This window comes from Pipistrellus hanaki, assembly GCF_964339955.1.
Source record: "Pipistrellus hanaki genome assembly, chromosome: 11".
NCBI classification, from domain to species: domain Eukaryota; kingdom Metazoa; phylum Chordata; class Mammalia; order Chiroptera; family Vespertilionidae; genus Pipistrellus; species Pipistrellus hanaki.
The window spans coordinates 1-17,107 of NC_140513.1; the positions used below are offsets into that span (position 1 = coordinate 1).

Below are 17,107 nucleotides of genomic sequence, written 5' to 3' on the forward strand. Positions count from 1 at the left end.
CGGGGTGCGACACAGCAGCGGTCGCCAACCTTCTGGAGCTCGGTCCGCGGACCACCGATGGGCGACCACGGAGACACAGGACGGCCACCCCTCTAGCCCCGTGCCCCCTCTGCTGCCACCTCTTCCGGGCACCCCGGCCTCACAGCCGCACCCTCGGGGCACTCACTCCACCACCGACAGCCCCTCGTCCTCCGAGGGCATCGCCTCGTCCTCCGACTGGTCGCTCAGCAGGTCGCAGGGCAGTAGGGCGGAGCTGTCGGCCAGCTCCATGACGGGCGCAATGCTGGGCCGCCGGCTGCCGGAGCCATTCTCCGAGGGCAGCGCCAGCTTGCTGCCCCATCGCCCTGGGCCGGCTGGCACTCTGTGTTCTGGAAGTCCATGGCCACTGTCCTGGACAGAGGGACGACCCGGCTGGCACGCCCCCAACCCCGGGCTCTGCAGGGGTCATCGGTCTCCCCAGGAGGTGGACACAGCCTGGCCCGGGAACCAGGGTCACACCCACCTGCACCACCCCAGGGAGTCTGGGCCTGAGCCGTTTTCTCCCTCCTTATAAGGGGCCGAGGGCCGGTGCAGGGTGGCCTCCGCCCACAGACGTCGGACACCCACCAGAGAAGGCCCTGGGGCGCAGGGGTGCCCCTGGACGGCCATGCACCCAGAGGCCCAGGCCTGGAAGAGCTGGGGGGCGGGGCGGGGGCCGGATAGGGGCCGGGCCGGAGCTCACCCACGGAGGCGATGATGCTGTGCACGGGCAGGCGCGAGGGAGGCCTGGCCGCGCCCGGGCGCCCCCAGGCCGCGGCCCGCCTCCTCCTGCCGGAAGGTGAAGGCCGAGTTCTCCTCCTTGGTGATGTTGATGTAGAAGCAGGTGTCGGAGGCGGCCAGCGAGTGCCGGGGCCCGGGGTTCAGCAGGATGCTCTTGTTCTCCTCGCGCTTCAGCCGATGAGGCACACGCCGTACCTGGGGAGGGCAAGGCTCCTGGGCCCCGCCCACAGCGCCTGGGGCGTGGCCCAACCAATGCCATACAGGGGGCGTGGCCCAACGGGGGCCACCAATGCCGTACAGGGGCGTGGCCCAACAGGCCCACCAATGCCATATGGGGGGCGTGGCTCGCCCATCCCGCCAATGCCATGCAGGGAGCGTGGCCCAATGGGGTCCACCAATGCCGAACAGGGGGCGGGGCTTGTCAGCTCCCACCAATGCCACAAGGGGGCGTGGACCAACAGGGTCCACCAATACTGCAGAGGGGCTGAGCTTGTCGGCTCCCACCAATACCATACAGGGGGCGGGGCTAACCAGGTCCCACCAATACCATACAGGGGGTGGGGCTTGTTGGCTTCCAATACCATACAGGGGGCGGGCTTGAAGAGGCCCCACCCAGCGGCCTGCCTCCAGTCACTCTGCAGGGCCAGGACCTTGGAGGTCGGGGTTTGGGGCCCTCCCCTCGGGTGTGGGGCCCCTCCCTTCGCACTTGATGGATGACCCGAGGTCAGAAGCAGAAGCCATGTGGGGGGTGAACCCAGGCCAGATGCAGACTCTGACCACCAGCCCCGGGCCCCGCCCTGCCGGGACCCACAGACACAGGGAGCCCCCCCGGGCCCCCCCTCCCGCCCCCCGGGAACCCTCCACCTCACCCCCGCCCCCCGGAGCCTACTTCTTGTGCGCGTGGAAGGCGGCGTAGGTGAAGCTCTTGCCCTGGTACTCCCGGAAGAACTTGCTGTCGCCCATGCGCACGTGGTACACCTCGTTGCCCGAGCAGCGCCCGTACATGCGCTGCCACTGCTCCGGGGACTCCTGGCCCTCCCTGCGTGGGCGGGAGACCTGGCCAGCCCCTCCACCCCAGCACGGCCGGCCTGACTGACCCTCCTGCCTGGCTGGGCCCCGGAGCCTGCAGGGTCACCTGGCTGACTTTGTAAAGCCGTACACACAGGGTTTTTAGGGACCCCGAGATGTCTCAGGGTCCAGGCTGCCCTCCACAGCCGTGGGCCTCCCAGGCCGCGTCCTCCTCCCCTGCCTGGGCCCGGACCCAGGGCTGCTCAGATCCCTGTGAGGGGGACCCAAGTCTGGTCTCCCCAAAGAAAGGACAGCAGCCTGCTCTGTCCAGCTCAGCTGGGATACCCCTCCCCCCACACGCCTCCCCCACCAGGTACTGTGAACCAAACACCTTTTCCCCAAAGCCAGGCCCTGCCAGCTGGTTCTGGTTCCAAGTCCATTTCTCCTGGCCGCTATGCCACCCCCCCCCCACCTCTCAAACCCACCCCCCCTCCCGCAGCCAACGCATCCTCTTGCCCTCGAGGGGCCCAGTCTGGAGTCCCCAGCAGTCCCCAGGCATCCCCCCTCCCCGACCTGGCCGCTCAGGGTCCCCAGCACCTGGTCCTGAGTGGGCCTGGCGTCCTCAGCTGTGATCTCCCCACAGCACCCGCCTCTGAGGAGACCCCTGCCTGCTGCCCTGGTCCCTCTCCATCACAGCCCCCCCGCCCCCGTCTCCGGGCGCGCGGCGCACTCACTGGCCACGGGACGTGTGCACCAGCAGCGTGATGAGGGTGGACGTGGCCGGGCAGATGCAGTTCAGGGCCAGCATGGCGTACTTGCACTCCTCCTCACACACCACGTGGTCTGCGGGCGGGACGGTCGGTGGACGCCCCCAGCCCGCACTGCGCCCCGATCCCCGCTCCCCTGTCCCCCAGGCGCCCCCCAGACACCCACGGGGGTGCTCAGCAGCACACCTGCCTCCCTGCCCTGGGCTCCTGCCCTCACTGCCCCCAGCCCTGCTCTCCTGCCCTCACTGCCCTCACTGCCCCCAGCCCTGGGCTCCTGCCCTCACTGCCCTCACTGCCCCCTAGCCCTGGGCTCCTGCCCTCACTGCCCCCAGCCCTGGGCTCCTGCCCTCACTGCCCCCGCCCTGCACTCCTGCCCTCACTGCCCTCACTGCCCCTGCCCTGAGCTCCTGCCCTCACTGCCCCAGCCCTGGGCTCCTGCCCTCACTGCCCCCAGCCCTGGGCTCCTGGGCTCCTGCCCTCACTGCCCCAGCCCTGAGCTCCTGCCCTCACTGCCCTCACTGCCCTCACTGCCCTCCCCGCCCCGGGCCCTCAGCTGCGGCTCGGATCCCCCAGCCCCCTCCCTCCTCCGTCCCAGGAGGAGCAGCTGCCCGGTGCCCACAGCGCCCGCCCCCCCCGCCCCCCCGTCGGTACCGGCGAACTTGACGTGGAACTTGTTCTCGGGCTTGAGGATCTGCACGTAGAGGGGGCAGTTGGGGGCGAAGTCCTTGACGGCCCAGGCCCGCAGGATGGTCTGGTGGTCCTGGGGGCCGGGAGGGGGCGGTCAGCGCCGGTCGGCGGCCGGGCGGGGGCGGGGGCGGGGCACTCACCGCCGCCGTGCGGTCCACCTCGTTCCGGCTGCTGAGGATGAAGCAGGCCTCGCCGTTGTCCATCCTGCGGGGCACACGCCTGAGCTGGCCCGCCCGCCGCACACCCGCCCGGCCGGCCATCGGGGGCTCCGGCGGGGGCCGGGAGGGGCGGGCCCCGCCGAGACCCCACCTCCCTGTGCTAACGACCTGCCGGAGGCCCCGACTGCGGGGGGCCCTCCTCTGTGCCCCACTAACCCAGGTGGGGCTGGGGGGGACACTGAACCCCGACCACCAGCCTGTCCCCTCCTGGGGTGACCTATAACCAGGTCCACCTCCCCCCCACCCCACCCCGTCCCCTCCGAGCCCCTCCCAGACCCTGAGGGGACGGTCCCGGTGCCGGGCGTGGGGCTCACTTGGCTCGCATGAGGTCCTGGTCCTTGAGGGCCGAGCCCTGGAGGTAGATGACGCGCTGGGCCCAGAGCGGGATCTGCAGGACGCGGCGCACCTGGATGTCCATGTCCGTGGGGCACAGGATGACCACATAGTAGTCCTGTGGGCGGGGGTGTGGGCACGGCCACGGGTCAGCCCGGCCCCGCCAGCCCGCCAGCCCCACCTCACCGGCTGCCCCAGGGCCCCCAGCACCCCCCCTCCCCAGCGTGGGGCCTGAGCATGGGGTCAGCCCGGCCCCACCAGCCCGCCAGCCCCACCTCACCGGCTGCTCCCGGTCCCCCCAGCCGCCCCACCCTCAGCATGAGGCCCCGGGCACGGGGTCAGCCCGGCCCCGCAGGCCCCGCGGGCCCCGCCTCGCCGGCCGCCCCCGGTCCCCCAGCCCCCCCCGCAGTGTGGGTGGTGGGCGCACCTGGAGCCGGGGGTGTGCATAGAACTCGTTCAGGAAGTCCATGAGCAGGTCGATCTTGAGGGAGCTCACACACAGCACCACGTGCTTCTCCGTCTGCGCCCGGTGCCGGCTGTAGTTGCCTCCCGACTTCTGCCGCTCCATCCACAGGTACACCAGCTCCTCGCACTGCGGGGGGAGCCGGTGAGCACCAGGGGCCTGGGGGCCCGGGAGGCCCGGGGCACAGGGCCCGGCTCCGGGGGACGGTGATGTCAGAGACGGCCCTCTCCCGGTGGGCACAGCGGGCGGAGCGTCCCGGCAGCCGGGCCTCGGTGACGGGTGTGACGGGAATGCTCTGGCACGGGCAGGCATGCCTCACGCGGTCGCACGGCTGCTGCTGCACCGGCGCCTGCGCCTGCTCCCAGCCCTCGGGACGCTCTGCCCGCCCCCGCCCCCGCGCAGCCCGGGTCCCGGGAGAAGAGCACAGGGCAGCCCTGGCTCTCCACTCTGAGGGCCTCACATCCCGGCTCTCCCCGCCCAGAGGGAGCTCACCTGCAGCAGGACCACCAGCCTCGCTGCCCCGCACCCCCACCCCGCCGGGGGGCGCACCTGCAGCGGCAGCACCACGAGGGCCACGCAGATCATGATGACCACCAGCAGCTGGGACGGCCAGATCTTGGGCGTCACGTCGCCGTAGCCCACGGTGGAGAAGGTGACGATGCAGAAGTAGAAGGAGGTCAGCAGCGACAGGTTCTCGCCCGCCCGCTCCAGGTGCTGGATGCCGCAGGTCCTGCCGGGCGGGCGGGTCAGGGGGGCGAGGCCTGGCCCCGGAGCCCGGCGCAGCTCTGCTGGCCCACGGGCCTGCCCCACCCAGAGACGCCGGCCGAGCCGGTGCCCCGCCCCCGCCAGCCCGACCCGGGCGGTGCTTCCCGCGGAGCCACACCCCGGCAAGGGGTCCCCTCTGCCAGGTGGCTCCCCGAGACCCTGCACAACGCACCAGGTGTGGACACAGAGCCGCATGGCGGAGGGTGGGCCTGGGCAAGGGGGCCTCCACAGCTCTCAGGGCCTCGTCCCCACCAGGAGGTCAGTGTGGGGTGCTCGGACCCAGTGCGGCACGGAGCTGGACGGTCCCTCCCAGGGCCGCCCCCAAGAGGCGCCGACGCAGGGCCTGGGCCTCAGCACACACCACGGGGCAGCGGGCACCGGGCTGGGGACCCACCCTGGGTGCATGGCAGACAGGCTGCCGGGAGGGAGGGGCCCTGCGGACGCCCCTCCTCTCCGCGGAGGTCCGTGCTGGGCGAGGCCCCCCGACCGGCCTCACCAGCGCCAGGCAGGACCTCGGCGGGTGCCCCGCCTGCTCTCAGCTGAACCTCAAACCAAAGGGGCCAGTCCCAGCACTGAGCCGCCTCCTGCAGCCCCGTCCTCCCGCCATCGCCGCCCCCAGGCCTCCCGACCGCCGTCCGGGCCGGCCCTGCCCAGGAGGGCGGCGGCTCACCCCGTGAAGACCAGGCACAGCAGCGTGCAGAAGAGGATCAGGACCTGGTTGAACATGGCCGACTGCGTCCGCAGGATGGCGCGGTGGAAGTCGTTCTGTGGGCGGGCGCGGGGGGCACCCCATTTACAGTTAGCACGGGGGGCGGGAGGGGGCGGAAGGGGGGCGGCCAGGGCCTGGCGTGATGGGGCACAGCCGGGCGGCTGGCACTTCCCGGCGTGCACCCGCCTGGGCCCTCGGCAGAGGGCCTGCTCGTGGCCTGTGGGCTGGGCCGGTGGTCCTGGTTGTGCCCGCCCTCCCCTGGCACCTTCACCCTCCTGCCCCCAGCCCCGCCCCCAGGGCAGGAAGGGCGGGTCTCTGGGTGCCGGCGGCATGTGGGGGGGCAGCTCACGATCATGTTCTCCAGCGCGTGCTTGGCCAGCCAGCAGTTGAGGAACACGGGGATGAAGAGGTTCCGCAGCGGCGCCCAGAAGATCTGCGGGAGCCGGTGAGGGGGTCGGGGGTCGGGGGTCAGGGGGCGGGGCTGGTGTGGGGCGGGGCCCGGGGGGGCTGGGGGGCGGCCGGCTCCGGCAGCTCACCCACCGTGATGATGAAGGGCAGCGTGTTGATCATCTCCAGGACGAAGGACACGCGGAAGATCTGCTCCCAGATGTTGCCCTGGGAGCCGGGTGGGCAGGGTGGGGAGAGATCAGCCAGAGGTCAGGGGTAAGGTTAGAGGGTCAGAGGTCAGGGTAAGGTTTGGGGTCAGAGGTCAGGGTGAGGCTGGAGGGTCAGAGGTCAGGGTAAGGTTGGGGTCAGAGGTCAGGGTGAGGCTGGAGGGTCAGAGGTCAGGGCAGGGTGGGGGGCTCGGGGAGAGGGCCGGGGGAGGGGAGGCGGCACGCACCTTGTAGCTGAGGTAAATAGCAGCATGGTCTCCAAGAAGCTGATTGTGGCCACGACGACCTGGGGAGGGGGCGCTTAGCGGGGGCGGGGCCGGCTGGGGGGGCCGTGCCCCTCCCACTCACCTGGGTCACCCACAAGGCCATCTTCCGCTCCACCCACAGGATGGGCGCCCTGGGGGGAGAGAGGTGACTGGGCGGGCGTCCAGCCGGGCCCTCGGAGCGGGGGCTCCGGGCAGGGGCCCGGAGGCCGGGCCGCCGCCTGCGTGGTGGGGGCCGGCTGCGCTCGGAGGTCCGGCAGCCTGGGGCCCGTCCTCCTCTCCCCGCCCCGGGACACCCTCCCACCACGGCTGCAGGCCGCCGCGGGGTCCTCCGAGACGCTGGCGCCGTGGGGCGGGAGCACCGGGCGCCCCGAGAGGCAGGAGGCCGAGGCCCGGAGCCCTCCTCGGGTGTGGGAGGCGGCGGGAGAAGGGCCCCCTCCGGTGGCCACGCCTGGGACTCGGCCCCTCAGGGACGCCCTGGCGCTGCCGGGGCACCTGCTCCCGGCTCAGAGCATCGCTCACAGGTTCTCCCCCTCGCCCCCCCAGCGGCTCGGGCAGGCAGGGCGCTGTGGGGACCCCTGGCTCTCCCACTGCTCCCGGGGCCCTCGGGTGCCTTCAGGAACACCCCAGTCCTGCCCGCCGCCATGCTGACCCAGGCTCAGGGAGCCCCGGGGCCCCGAGCTGAGGCTGGGCACTCCGGCAGCCTGGGCCGCCAAGCCTCCGGCCGCCCCTCCCCCCCGCCCGCCCCTCCCCTTCCTACCCCTCCCCCGCCCTCCCCCTTCCTACCCCTCCCCCGCCCTCCCCCCTCCCCCTTCCTACCCCTCCCCCCCGCCCGCCCCCTCCCCTTCCTACCCCTCCCCGCCCTCCCCCTCCCCCTTCCTACCCCCCTGGCCCGCACCCTTCCCCCCTCCCCCCGGCCCGCACCCTCTCCCCCCCCGCCCGGCCCCTCCCCCTTCCTACCCCTCCCCCGCCCTCCCCTCCCCTTCCTACCCCTCCCCCGCCCTCCCCCTTCCTACCCCTCCCCCGCCCTCCCCCTCCCCCTTCCTACCCCTCCCCCCCGCCCGCCCCTCCCCTTCCTACCCCTCCCCCGCCCTCCCCCTCCCCCTTCCTACCCCTCCCCCCCGCCCGCCCCTCCCCTTCCTACCCCTCCCCCGCCCTCCCCCTCCCCCTTCCTACCCCCCCTGGCCCGCACCCTTCCCCCCTCCCCCCGGCCCGCACCCTCTCCCCCCCCCGCCCCGCCCCTCCCCCTTCCTACCCCTCCCCCCGCCCTCCCCCTCCCCCTTCCTACCCCCCCCCCGCCCACACCCTTCCCCCTCCCCCCGGCCCGCACCCCCTCCCCGCCCACACCCTCCCCCCCGCCCGCCCCTCCCCTTCCTACCCCTCCCCCCGCTCTCCCCCTCCCCCTTCCCCCCTCCCCCCGGCCCGCACCCCCTCCCCGCCCACACCCTTCCCCCCCCCGCCCGCACCCTCTCCCCCCCCCAGCCCCCGCCCGCCCGCCCCGGCCATGCGAGCGCTCACCAGTTGATGGTGGGGGACGACTCGTTGAAGGTGTAGTTCTGCTTGGGGCAGCCCCAGCTGTGGAGACAGAGCTGCTGGCCACGGCCCCGGCCCCACCCTCCCCCCACCCCGGGCCACACCCCTGCATCTCGGAAGAGCAGGCAAAACTAAGAGGACACCCCCACCCCCCCGGGGATGAGAGAGGGGTGCCGTAGAGAGCCAGACTCAGAGGCTGCTGGACGGGCTGTGTGTGCGCACAGGTGGCAGGGGGAACTCCGGGGGGCTTCCTGGAGGCGGAGGCACAGACAGGGCCAGGCAGCAGCCACAAGACAGAGCAGCTCGGCCCACAGCGCTGACCACAGGAGGCTCGCCCTGTCGCTCCGGACGACGACCCTCCCGACCCAATGCCCACTCGGTGAGGGGGGCAGGGGCGCGGTGACATGCCCCTCGGCCCCGGACGGAGGGCGGCCGGCGGCCCAGCCACGGCCACCCACCAGCCGATGCCCAGGGCCGGGTCGTCCAGCAGGACGCGCACGATGTAGAGGAGACACGTGAGCAGCTTCAGGGAGAAGTTGAATAGCCGGATCCTCAGGCCTGCGGGGGGCGGCAGAGTGGGGTGTCAGGGCCCCCGACCACTGGGGTCCCCCGGCTAACGCTCCTCACTCTGCACCCTGGACCGGGCCGGGCCGCCCCCGGAGGAGCCGGGTGCCCGTGCCACCCCCTCCATGGGCGGGGGGGGGGGGGCAGGGGAGCACACCCATGGCCGGGACTCCGGCTGACCTCGGCACCCCGCCCTGCACCCCAGGAGGGTCCAGAGGCCCAGCCCTCCCCAGGAAGGCTGAGACAGAGCCTCAGGGGAGTGGGGGCCGCACTGAGGGGCCTGGGGTCCCCCAGGGTGAGGAAGGGAGGAGGCTGGGCTTGGTCCCTGGCGGCCATGGCCCACCCCGGGGTTCAGCAGGGTCCCCACAGGCTCCAGGCCCAGGTCCTGCTGCGTGGAAGGTGGCGTGGAGCCCATGCCCCTGGGCCCACCCCCACCCCCCGCCGCCAGCCCCCGCCAGCCCCCTGCATAGCTGGACCCTTCCCGGGACCCCTCCTCCGTCTCCCGGGACCCCCTCCCCGCAGACACACTCACTGGACCGCTGGTTCTTGATGAAGAACAGCTTCAGCCGCTCCTTGAACGTGTTCTCGTTGACATAGAACTCCACCTGGACCCTGCGGGTGGGAGGGGGCGAGGGCTCAGCCGGCGGCTCAGCCGGGGCGGCCACAGCCCCACGCACCGGCTTCTCCCGCCCTGGAGGAGCCCAGAAGGCAGACGGACAGACGGACAGCAGCGGGGCCAGCACCTCCACCTCGGAGGGGAGGCCCCAGCAGACCTGCCCGCGGGCCTCACACCTGGTGCCCCAGGCTCCCGGAGGCACCGCTCCGGGCCCAGCCTCATGGTCACAGCCAGCCACCGGGACTCCACGTGCCCCGTGCCCGTGGCGCAGGCTCCCAACACGTCACATCATCGACGCAGAACGTTCTAGAAGCCGCTGGCAGCTGCTTTGCTGGTGGTCCCGGTGGCCAGGCCTGGAGGCTTGCTGCACCAGCAGGAATGTCGGGGAGGTGGGCCCCGTCCCTCGGGCTCACCTGCACCCCCAGCCGATCCCCAGACACCCCGGCCCCTCCCAGCGACCTGGAATCACCCCCTACCCCCGCAGCCCAGGAGGCTGAGTCAGATGTAGGGGAGGGGAGGCTGTCTGGTCTCCTTGACAACGTGAGTCCTGCAGGTGGTGAGACACTGCCGTCCGCTGGCCTGGTGAGGGCCTGACCTCCCCCGGAGTGACGGACAGCAGGCGGGACGGCCAGGGCGGCCCTGAGCCGGGGGCGGGCGCAGGGAGGCCCAGAGCTTCCCTCCGGGACGTGGGGAGCACACGCCCCAGAGGCCGACACCCGGGTGCTGGGTGGGCAACCTGCTCTGCGCTGGCCCCGCCCCCCCCCGCCCCCCGTCACAGCCGTCTGCCGCCCACGCAGGACCAGCCCAGGAACCCACAGCCAGCGTGGGTGTCACCCCAAAAGGAGGCTGCGCCGGCCTCCCTCGGGGGGAGGGGGACCAGCCGTGCGGGTGAGGCAGCACCAGTCCCACATCATGGCCACGGCCACGGCCACACGTGGGAACAGAGCCACGCCGCCCACGTGCCCTGGAGGCAGAGCTGGGCCACAGGGGCCACGGCTGGTCACAGGGCTCCAGGGCGGAGGACAGGGTGGCAGGGGCCCTGCCCCCTCAGGTCCTGGTGCAGGGGGGTCCCCCGGCCACACTCGGGGCTCCTGGGGTGGGGACAGCAGGACAGTCTCCCATAGGCCATTGGGGTCCCAACCCAGAGCCAGAGGCCAGGGTACCCCCCTGCACCCTCCCTCCTTCCTGGGAGCCCTCCCAGCTCTGAACCCCTGAACCCCACCCTCTGTGGGTGCCGCCAGGAGCCGGGCAGGGAGGCCCCGAGGGTCTGGGGGAGCTGGCCAAACGCCCTCCTCTCTGAAGTCAAGGCTCAGACAGCCTGTCGGCGAGGGTGGGGCGCACACCCACAGCCCGGCCTGTGTTCCTGGGGACCACCCGCCCGGGACACCCAGCCGACGCATCCCCCCCACCCCGGCCTCAGAGCGGAGCCCCCAGGCCTCCCAGCCACGCTCCCCAGCCATCCTGGCCCCTCCACGTCTGCTGAGCCCAGAGCTGGGACACTGAGGCAGGCCGGGAAGCTGCACTAGCCACCCTGCCTCCTGCCAGGGCCGCCCCAGCCCCTTCCCACCCCACCCCCACATAGCCCCACCCCTGCATGTGCTCCCTTGCCGGGCCGTGGGGTCAGGGCTGCCAGCCAGGACTAGCCGTGCCCCGAATTGTCTGCTCCCAGGCCCCCTGCCCCACCCCCAGAACAGCGGGGCGAATGCTGGCTGACCCCCTGCCCCTCGCCTTGGGCTGGGACCCCCTCTGCGCTGGGACCCCCTCTGGGCGGACCCCGAGGCCTCGGCGGTGGCAGGATCCCTGCGACCTTCACACACCGTCCCTCTTCCTTCAATATTTCATGAGCTGTGGCCGCCTCCGCCTCCAGCTCCACCACAAAGAGTAAGTCACAAACTCCCACGTTTGGCCAAGGGCACGGCTCAGCCCAATCCTGTCGGTGCCGGGCCAGCCCTGCGGGCACAGAGGACGCCGAGGAGCTGGCGGCTCACCAGGCTCACCGCGCCGACGGCGGGTCCCGGACCAGCTCCGGGCCTGGGGCACCGGCCTGAGCCGAGCCTCCGGCCCGGGGACGGGCAGGGACGGGCAGGGACGGGTGCCTTCCCCGGCCGTGGGGGGCCTGGAGGGGGTCTACGGCCCCTCTCTGCCTCTCGGGCGCCCCCTCAGGCCTGGCTAACCACTTCCGGTGGAGGTAGATGAGATCACCCGTGCGTGTGGCCGGGGCTGCACCCGTCAGCTCCGATGGTGCCGGCGATCAGGGCCGATCCGTCCTGTCCGACCCAACGCCAGCCACACCCCCCGCCCAGAGGAGGCGGCCCCTGAGCCACAGACCACGGTGTGGCCGACGCCCACCAGGGGCGGTGGGAGGCGGGTGACGGTGGCCCAGCCGTGGCTCCAGGGCCCGTGGCGGCCACACTCACAGGAAGCCGCCCTCGGGAGCCAGGGAAGCACTGGACGGGGAGTCCGGGCCCCAAGAGACCACACGGCCAGTGACCCTGGAACGGGGTGTGGAGGTGCCCACATGGAGTGGGGGGGCCGGGAGAGGGCAGAGGCAAAGCGGGCCCTTCCTATGTGTCCGTTCTCACTCACTCATCCACTCGCTCCCCCTTTGACCCTATCCTTAACCCTAACCCTAACCCACAGGCCTGGCGGGGAGGCCTGGGCACCTCGGAGGCCTCCGCGCCCACTGGCCACGCCAGGGCCCAGGCCGGTCTGGACCAGGGGTGCCGTCCGGCCTCAGCCCCACGCCCAGACGCAGCAGCACCCACCCTCTGCGGGGCCGGGCGCTCAGCGGAGACCCCCGGGGGCCGGTCCGCCCCTGCGGCCCCTCCCCTGCGGACACTTACTGAGACAGGGACGAGTCCAGGCTGAAATCCTCCACGGGGAGCCTGGGGACAGACACGGGCGCACACGTCAACACGGGGACGCGCGGGCGAGGCCCGGACCCCGGGCCAGGCGGGCACAGGCAGCGGGAGGGAGGCTCAGGGGTGGGGACACGTGCCCATGCTCATGCCGGACCGTGGAGCCCCAGGCGAGGAGAGACGGCGGGGCCAGGCCACGCTGGCGGGTGACCGCCGCCCTCGGTGCGGAGAAGCAGCGCGGCACACGTGGCCCAGGCGCATGCACAGCCCCCCGAGACGGTGACGCCCACGCCGAGCTGACCGCACCCCGGGGCCGGGCCGCCCGTCACCGAGCCGGCAGGTCCCACCTGCGCCTGAGTGCTCCCGGCCCCTGCTCCTCACGGCCGGCCCGGCGCCTGGGACCCTGCGTCCAGGAGGGGGCACCATCACCCTCACTGCACACCCGGGGGCCAAAGGCGGCCGGGGCAGGCCCCACCAGGGCCGCGGGGTTCGAGTCGCGGCCTGTGCCGGGGAAGCAGCTGGTAGCCTGCGGCTGAGACCCCCTCCTGGCCCCATCCCTCTTTTTAAAAATATTTTTTTATTGATCTCAGTGAGGAAGGGAGATGGAGAGACAGAGAAACATGCATGGATCAGCTGCCTCCTGCACGCCCCCCACTGGGGATCAAACCCGCAGCCCGGGCCTGTGCCCTGACTGGGAATCAAACCGGGACCTCCTGGTTCACAGGTCGACACCCAACCACTGAGCCTCGCTGACCGGGCAGCCAATCCCCAGAGGAGGAGCCCGGGCCCATGCGCACCCCTGCCTCCTGAGGAGCCCCAGCCCCAGGGGGGGGGGGGCCTGCAGGGCAGGTCCCAGCCACACGCCCACCAGCCTCGGCAGGGCCCTTGGGGTGGGCGGGCTCCTCCATGTGCTCCCAAATTCCGACGCACGGGTGGGTGAGGTGTTGGCGGGGTGGGGTGGGGGCTGGGCACGGAGCACAGAGCCCAGCTGAGCTGGGCCGTACTGGGGTCGCTGTGAGCTTCTGGGGGGTCAGGCTCCCTCTCGCGGGCCCTGGCACTGCCTGGCTCTGAGTTGGGGTAACAGGTGCCCCAGGGGCTGGCACATGCCGGGCAGAGCCACAGCCGGCGGCCTCGGGACCAGGGGCTTGCAGAGAGGGAGTGGGGGGTGAGGGTGCTGGCGGGGAGACCAGGAAGGGCCTTGTCCAGCTTCCTGGGGGGCAGGGCGTGTGCAGGTGGGGTTTGCGGGGAGGAGGGGGGCAGGGTGGGAGGGGTCCTGCACGGAGGATACGAGGGTGAGCAGGCTTGAACCCTGACAGGCTGGGGTCACAGCTCACGGGGAGCACTGGCCCCAGAGGTGCTGGGGCACAGAGGAGATGGCACCCCGAGGACCCCGAGACGGACCCCGAGACAGAACCGCCCGATGGGAGGGAGGGGCCTGAGGGGTCGGGGCCTCGCCTCCTGCGGCACCCACCCTGCACCTTCCTGCTCCTCCGGGACCCCCTTTCCCTGCCCCCACCCCGGCCCCATGCACACCCACAGGAGGGTCCCCATGGCCGCCTGGCCCTGCTGTGCCTCCCGGTTCCCCAAACTCAGCCCGGAGGCACCCTCCTTGGCCCTGGCTCCCGCCCGGAACCCAGGACCCACATCCCATCTCTCCAGTGTCCCCTTCCAGCCTCCCAGGTCCCCTCCAGCAACACCCCAGGGAGCCCCTCACTCGGGGTGACCCCGAGCCCTGGGAGTGGGGGCGGAGCACCAGGTCTTCCTCCAGCCTCCCCTGCCCCCCGCCCTGGTCCTTCCGGGTCAGCACCCCTGGCACTGGGCCCCGCAGGGGCAGGCCACCGGGCCCAGGGTTGTTGGGGCCCCCAGGCCCAGCACAGCCCTGACGCAGGGGTTCACTGCTTGGCTGCTCCTCCCAAAGCCCAGCAGGGTGGGCAAGGAGGGCTGATGGTGGCATGGCGCCCGGGCGACGGGTGTGGTGTCCTGGCTCAGGCCCGGCGGGCACCTCCCCTCCTCTGCTCACAGCGTGGGGAGGCCTCCTGGGGCTCTGGGCTGCCCTGGCTGCTTCCAGAAGGCCCCAGGCCTGCAGGACCGGGCAGCTGTGGGAGCCGTGGCCGCCGTGCCCGGAGACAGAGCGCCCTCTCCTGCCCAGGTCACGGGGGAAGCGCCATCAGACCCGTTCCTAAAGCAAAGCCCTGCAAGCCCTCCTCTGCTCAGAGCCTGCCGTGGCTCCCGACTGCGCCCGTCACAGTGCGCACGCCACCCCGGGAGAGGAGGCTGTGGGCACAGGCTGCAGGGGGCTGAGGGCACAGGCTGTGGGCACAGACTGCAGGGGACTGGGCTGCAGGGCACAGGCTGCAGGAGCTGCAGGGCACAGGCTGTGGGCACAGGCTGTGGGGCATAGGGGGCTGCAGGGCACAGGCTGTGGGGCACAGGCTGTGGGCACAGGCTGCAGGAGCTGCAGGGCACAGGCTGTGGGGCACAGGCTGCAGGAGGCTGCAGGGCACAGGCTGTGGGGCATAGGGGGCTGCAGGGCACAGGCTGTGGGGCATAGGGGGCTGCAGGGCACAGGCTGCAGGAGGCTGCAGGGCACAGGCTGTGGGGCACAGGGGGCTGCAGGGCACAGGCTGTGGGCACAGCCAGCAGGAGGTGGCAGGGCACAGGCAGCGGGAGGCTGCGGACAGCTCCCACTCTGCTTTGCGAAAGAGGCTGATAGGGACCCCACACCTCAGGGACTGCGGGGGAACGAAGTGAGGCTGCCCACAGAAGGGTCAGCGCAGGACTGGGGGCAGAGGGGTGGGCACGGGGGAGGGCTGGCCGGAGGAGGTGGCGCCAGCTGCAGCGACGGGCTGCTCTGTGGACTGTGCTGTGCCGGGCAGCACTTGCCATCCCTGCGGGAACAGGATGAGAGTGCGGGGAGCCGAGCCCTCGGGGGCCAGGCTGCCTGTAACCGGAGCCCATGGGATCACGGCCCCGTGGTGCCTCGGAAGAGGATGGAGAGGAGAGGAACCCGTCCCCAAGGCCCTGACCGGTGCCCGCCTCCCTCCTGCCCAGGGCTGCCCACTGGCCGCTCTAGAGGCCCAGGAGAGGGGTGTGACGGTGGGGAGGACCCAGCAGCCTGTGGCCAGGTGGGAGGGGCACCCTTGGTCCTGCCATCTGCCAGACCAAGTCTCTGCCAACCCTCACCCCAGCCCTGACAGGCCTGGCACCCCTCCCCGGATGCTGGCCCGGCGGCCCCTCTGCCTGGAGGGCTCTGCCCGGCTCCCAGTCCCCCTTCTCCCCCCAGCACCCGGGCCCAGGAAGCTCTCTTTGCCGGCCAGCCTGCACCTCTCTGCCGGCACCGCCACCGGCACCGGGGTAACTGATTCATCTCCATCCCGCCCCCACCACCGGATCCGGGAGGTGCTGGCGGGTGCGAGGGCCGCAGACGGAGCCTCAGCATCTGCATCTGTGAAATGGGGACGTGCCCTCTGCCCGCTGCGCTCAGAGGGGCTGGGGAGGGCCGGGAGGGGAGGGCACGGCCCCCGCCTGGCCGGGCTGCCCCAGGGAACCAGCTCCCGGCACCCTGGCTGCCCCAGGCTCCGGGCCCGGCTCTCATCGGCTGGGCAGCCTCCAGGCCTCGCGGGCCTCCCGGGCCTCGGCTGCTCCCCTCTGACGGGGACATGGGTACCGGCCTGGCCTCCCCCCAGCGGCCCTGCCTGGGACCAGCGTGGGTGCGAGTGTGGTCTCCGCGGACGAGGCTCCTGCTGGGACCACCGAGCACCAGATGCCCGCTGGCCCCCAGGTCCCTGCTCCCTGTCGTCCCGCAGGCCCGCTGTTACCCTCCACGAGCAGGTTCCCGGGATCCCCGAGGCCGGCCGGCTGGAGACGCTCGGGGCGGCCGCAGCGCTGGGGTGGGGGGTCCAGGGGAGCCCCAGCCCGCCGGCCCCCCGCTCCCCGCGGCCGCAGGCACCGGGCACCCAGCGGGGCGCGTGCAGGGCACAGGCGGCGGATGGAGAGCCCCTCCCGGCGGCCCCGGCCCGGCCCCTACCTCTGGCCCACGTCGCTGCCCGCGGAGCCCCCGCCGCGGGCCGGCAGCAGCGGGCTGAGCCCGTGCGGCTCCTCGGGGGCCGAGGCGCCGGCCGGGGCGCCCCCGGGGCCCGCCTTGCCCTCGGAGGGCGAGCGCGGCAGCTTGGCCCGCGCCATCCTGCGGAGCGCGCGGTGCGGGAGCGGGCGGGGGCAGGAGGCGGGAGCGGGCGCTACCATCTGGGCACCGCCCCTCGCCCCCCCCCGCGCCGCCGCCGCAGTGGATCGGCCCGGGGGGGGGGGGCGGGAGGCGGGGGCCTGGGAAACGGGGAGACGCACCCCCAGCCGGAGCCCGAGCGCCAGGCGCCCTGTCCTTCCCCCCCACCCCACCCCGCGCAGAGGGCGCCCCTGGGGGAGGGTCTCCGCCGGGGCTGCCTCCGCTCGGTGCTCCCGGCCACAGGCACGGCCCTGGGAGGGGGAGAGGGACAGCTGGTGGCTCGGCGCTCACCTCCGCGGGCAGGGCTACGGGAGGGGAGGGGGCCAGGGGTGTGGGTCCTGGGTGTCCAGGGGTCTCAGGGTGGCCTGCCCGAGCCCTCTCTCCTTCCAGCCCCCACCCCTTCGCCTGGTGGGAAATCTGTCTGTCTGTCTATCTGTCCTCTCTCCTGCAGGCACTCAGGGTCCCGCTCCGCCCCTTCCCTCCCCCCAGGTCCCCCTGGTGCAGGCAGACAGGTGCAGGCTGGGCCGTGCCAGGAGAGCTCCCTGGGCTCAGGGAGACACAGGGAGCTGGGCAGCGCCCTCCGGGCAGAGGGGACCTCCGGGGCAGTGTCCGTGGAGGGGTGCCAGCCCAGGGAGCCTGTGGGGCACTGTCTTCGGGCCCTCAGCCCAGGCCGGTGCTGCAGGGGGGTCCCAGCCAGGGACAAAGCAGCTCCTTTGTGGACACCCTGTGGG

At 72.9% G+C, this 17,107-nt stretch overlaps 1 protein-coding gene across 1 annotated transcript; it reads right to left on the reverse strand.

Annotated features, from left to right (window-relative positions):
- Positions 1-61: 61 nt before the first annotated feature.
- LOC311629785 (potassium channel subfamily T member 1-like) lies at positions 62-16,365 on the reverse strand. The gene is given in 23 exon segments (XM_084898182.1): positions 62-335; positions 338-385; positions 722-758; positions 760-932; positions 935-954; positions 1,649-1,798; positions 2,502-2,610; positions 3,186-3,294; positions 3,362-3,425; positions 3,754-3,890; positions 4,200-4,364; positions 4,785-4,965; positions 5,671-5,765; positions 6,059-6,142; positions 6,250-6,324; positions 6,551-6,570; positions 6,573-6,609; positions 6,672-6,720; positions 8,105-8,161; positions 8,578-8,677; positions 9,216-9,295; positions 12,143-12,184; positions 16,185-16,365. Coding segments are annotated over 23 exon segments (2,160 nt in total). The 5' UTR covers positions 16,340-16,365; the 3' UTR covers positions 62-162.
- Positions 16,366-17,107: the final 742 nt, after the last annotated feature.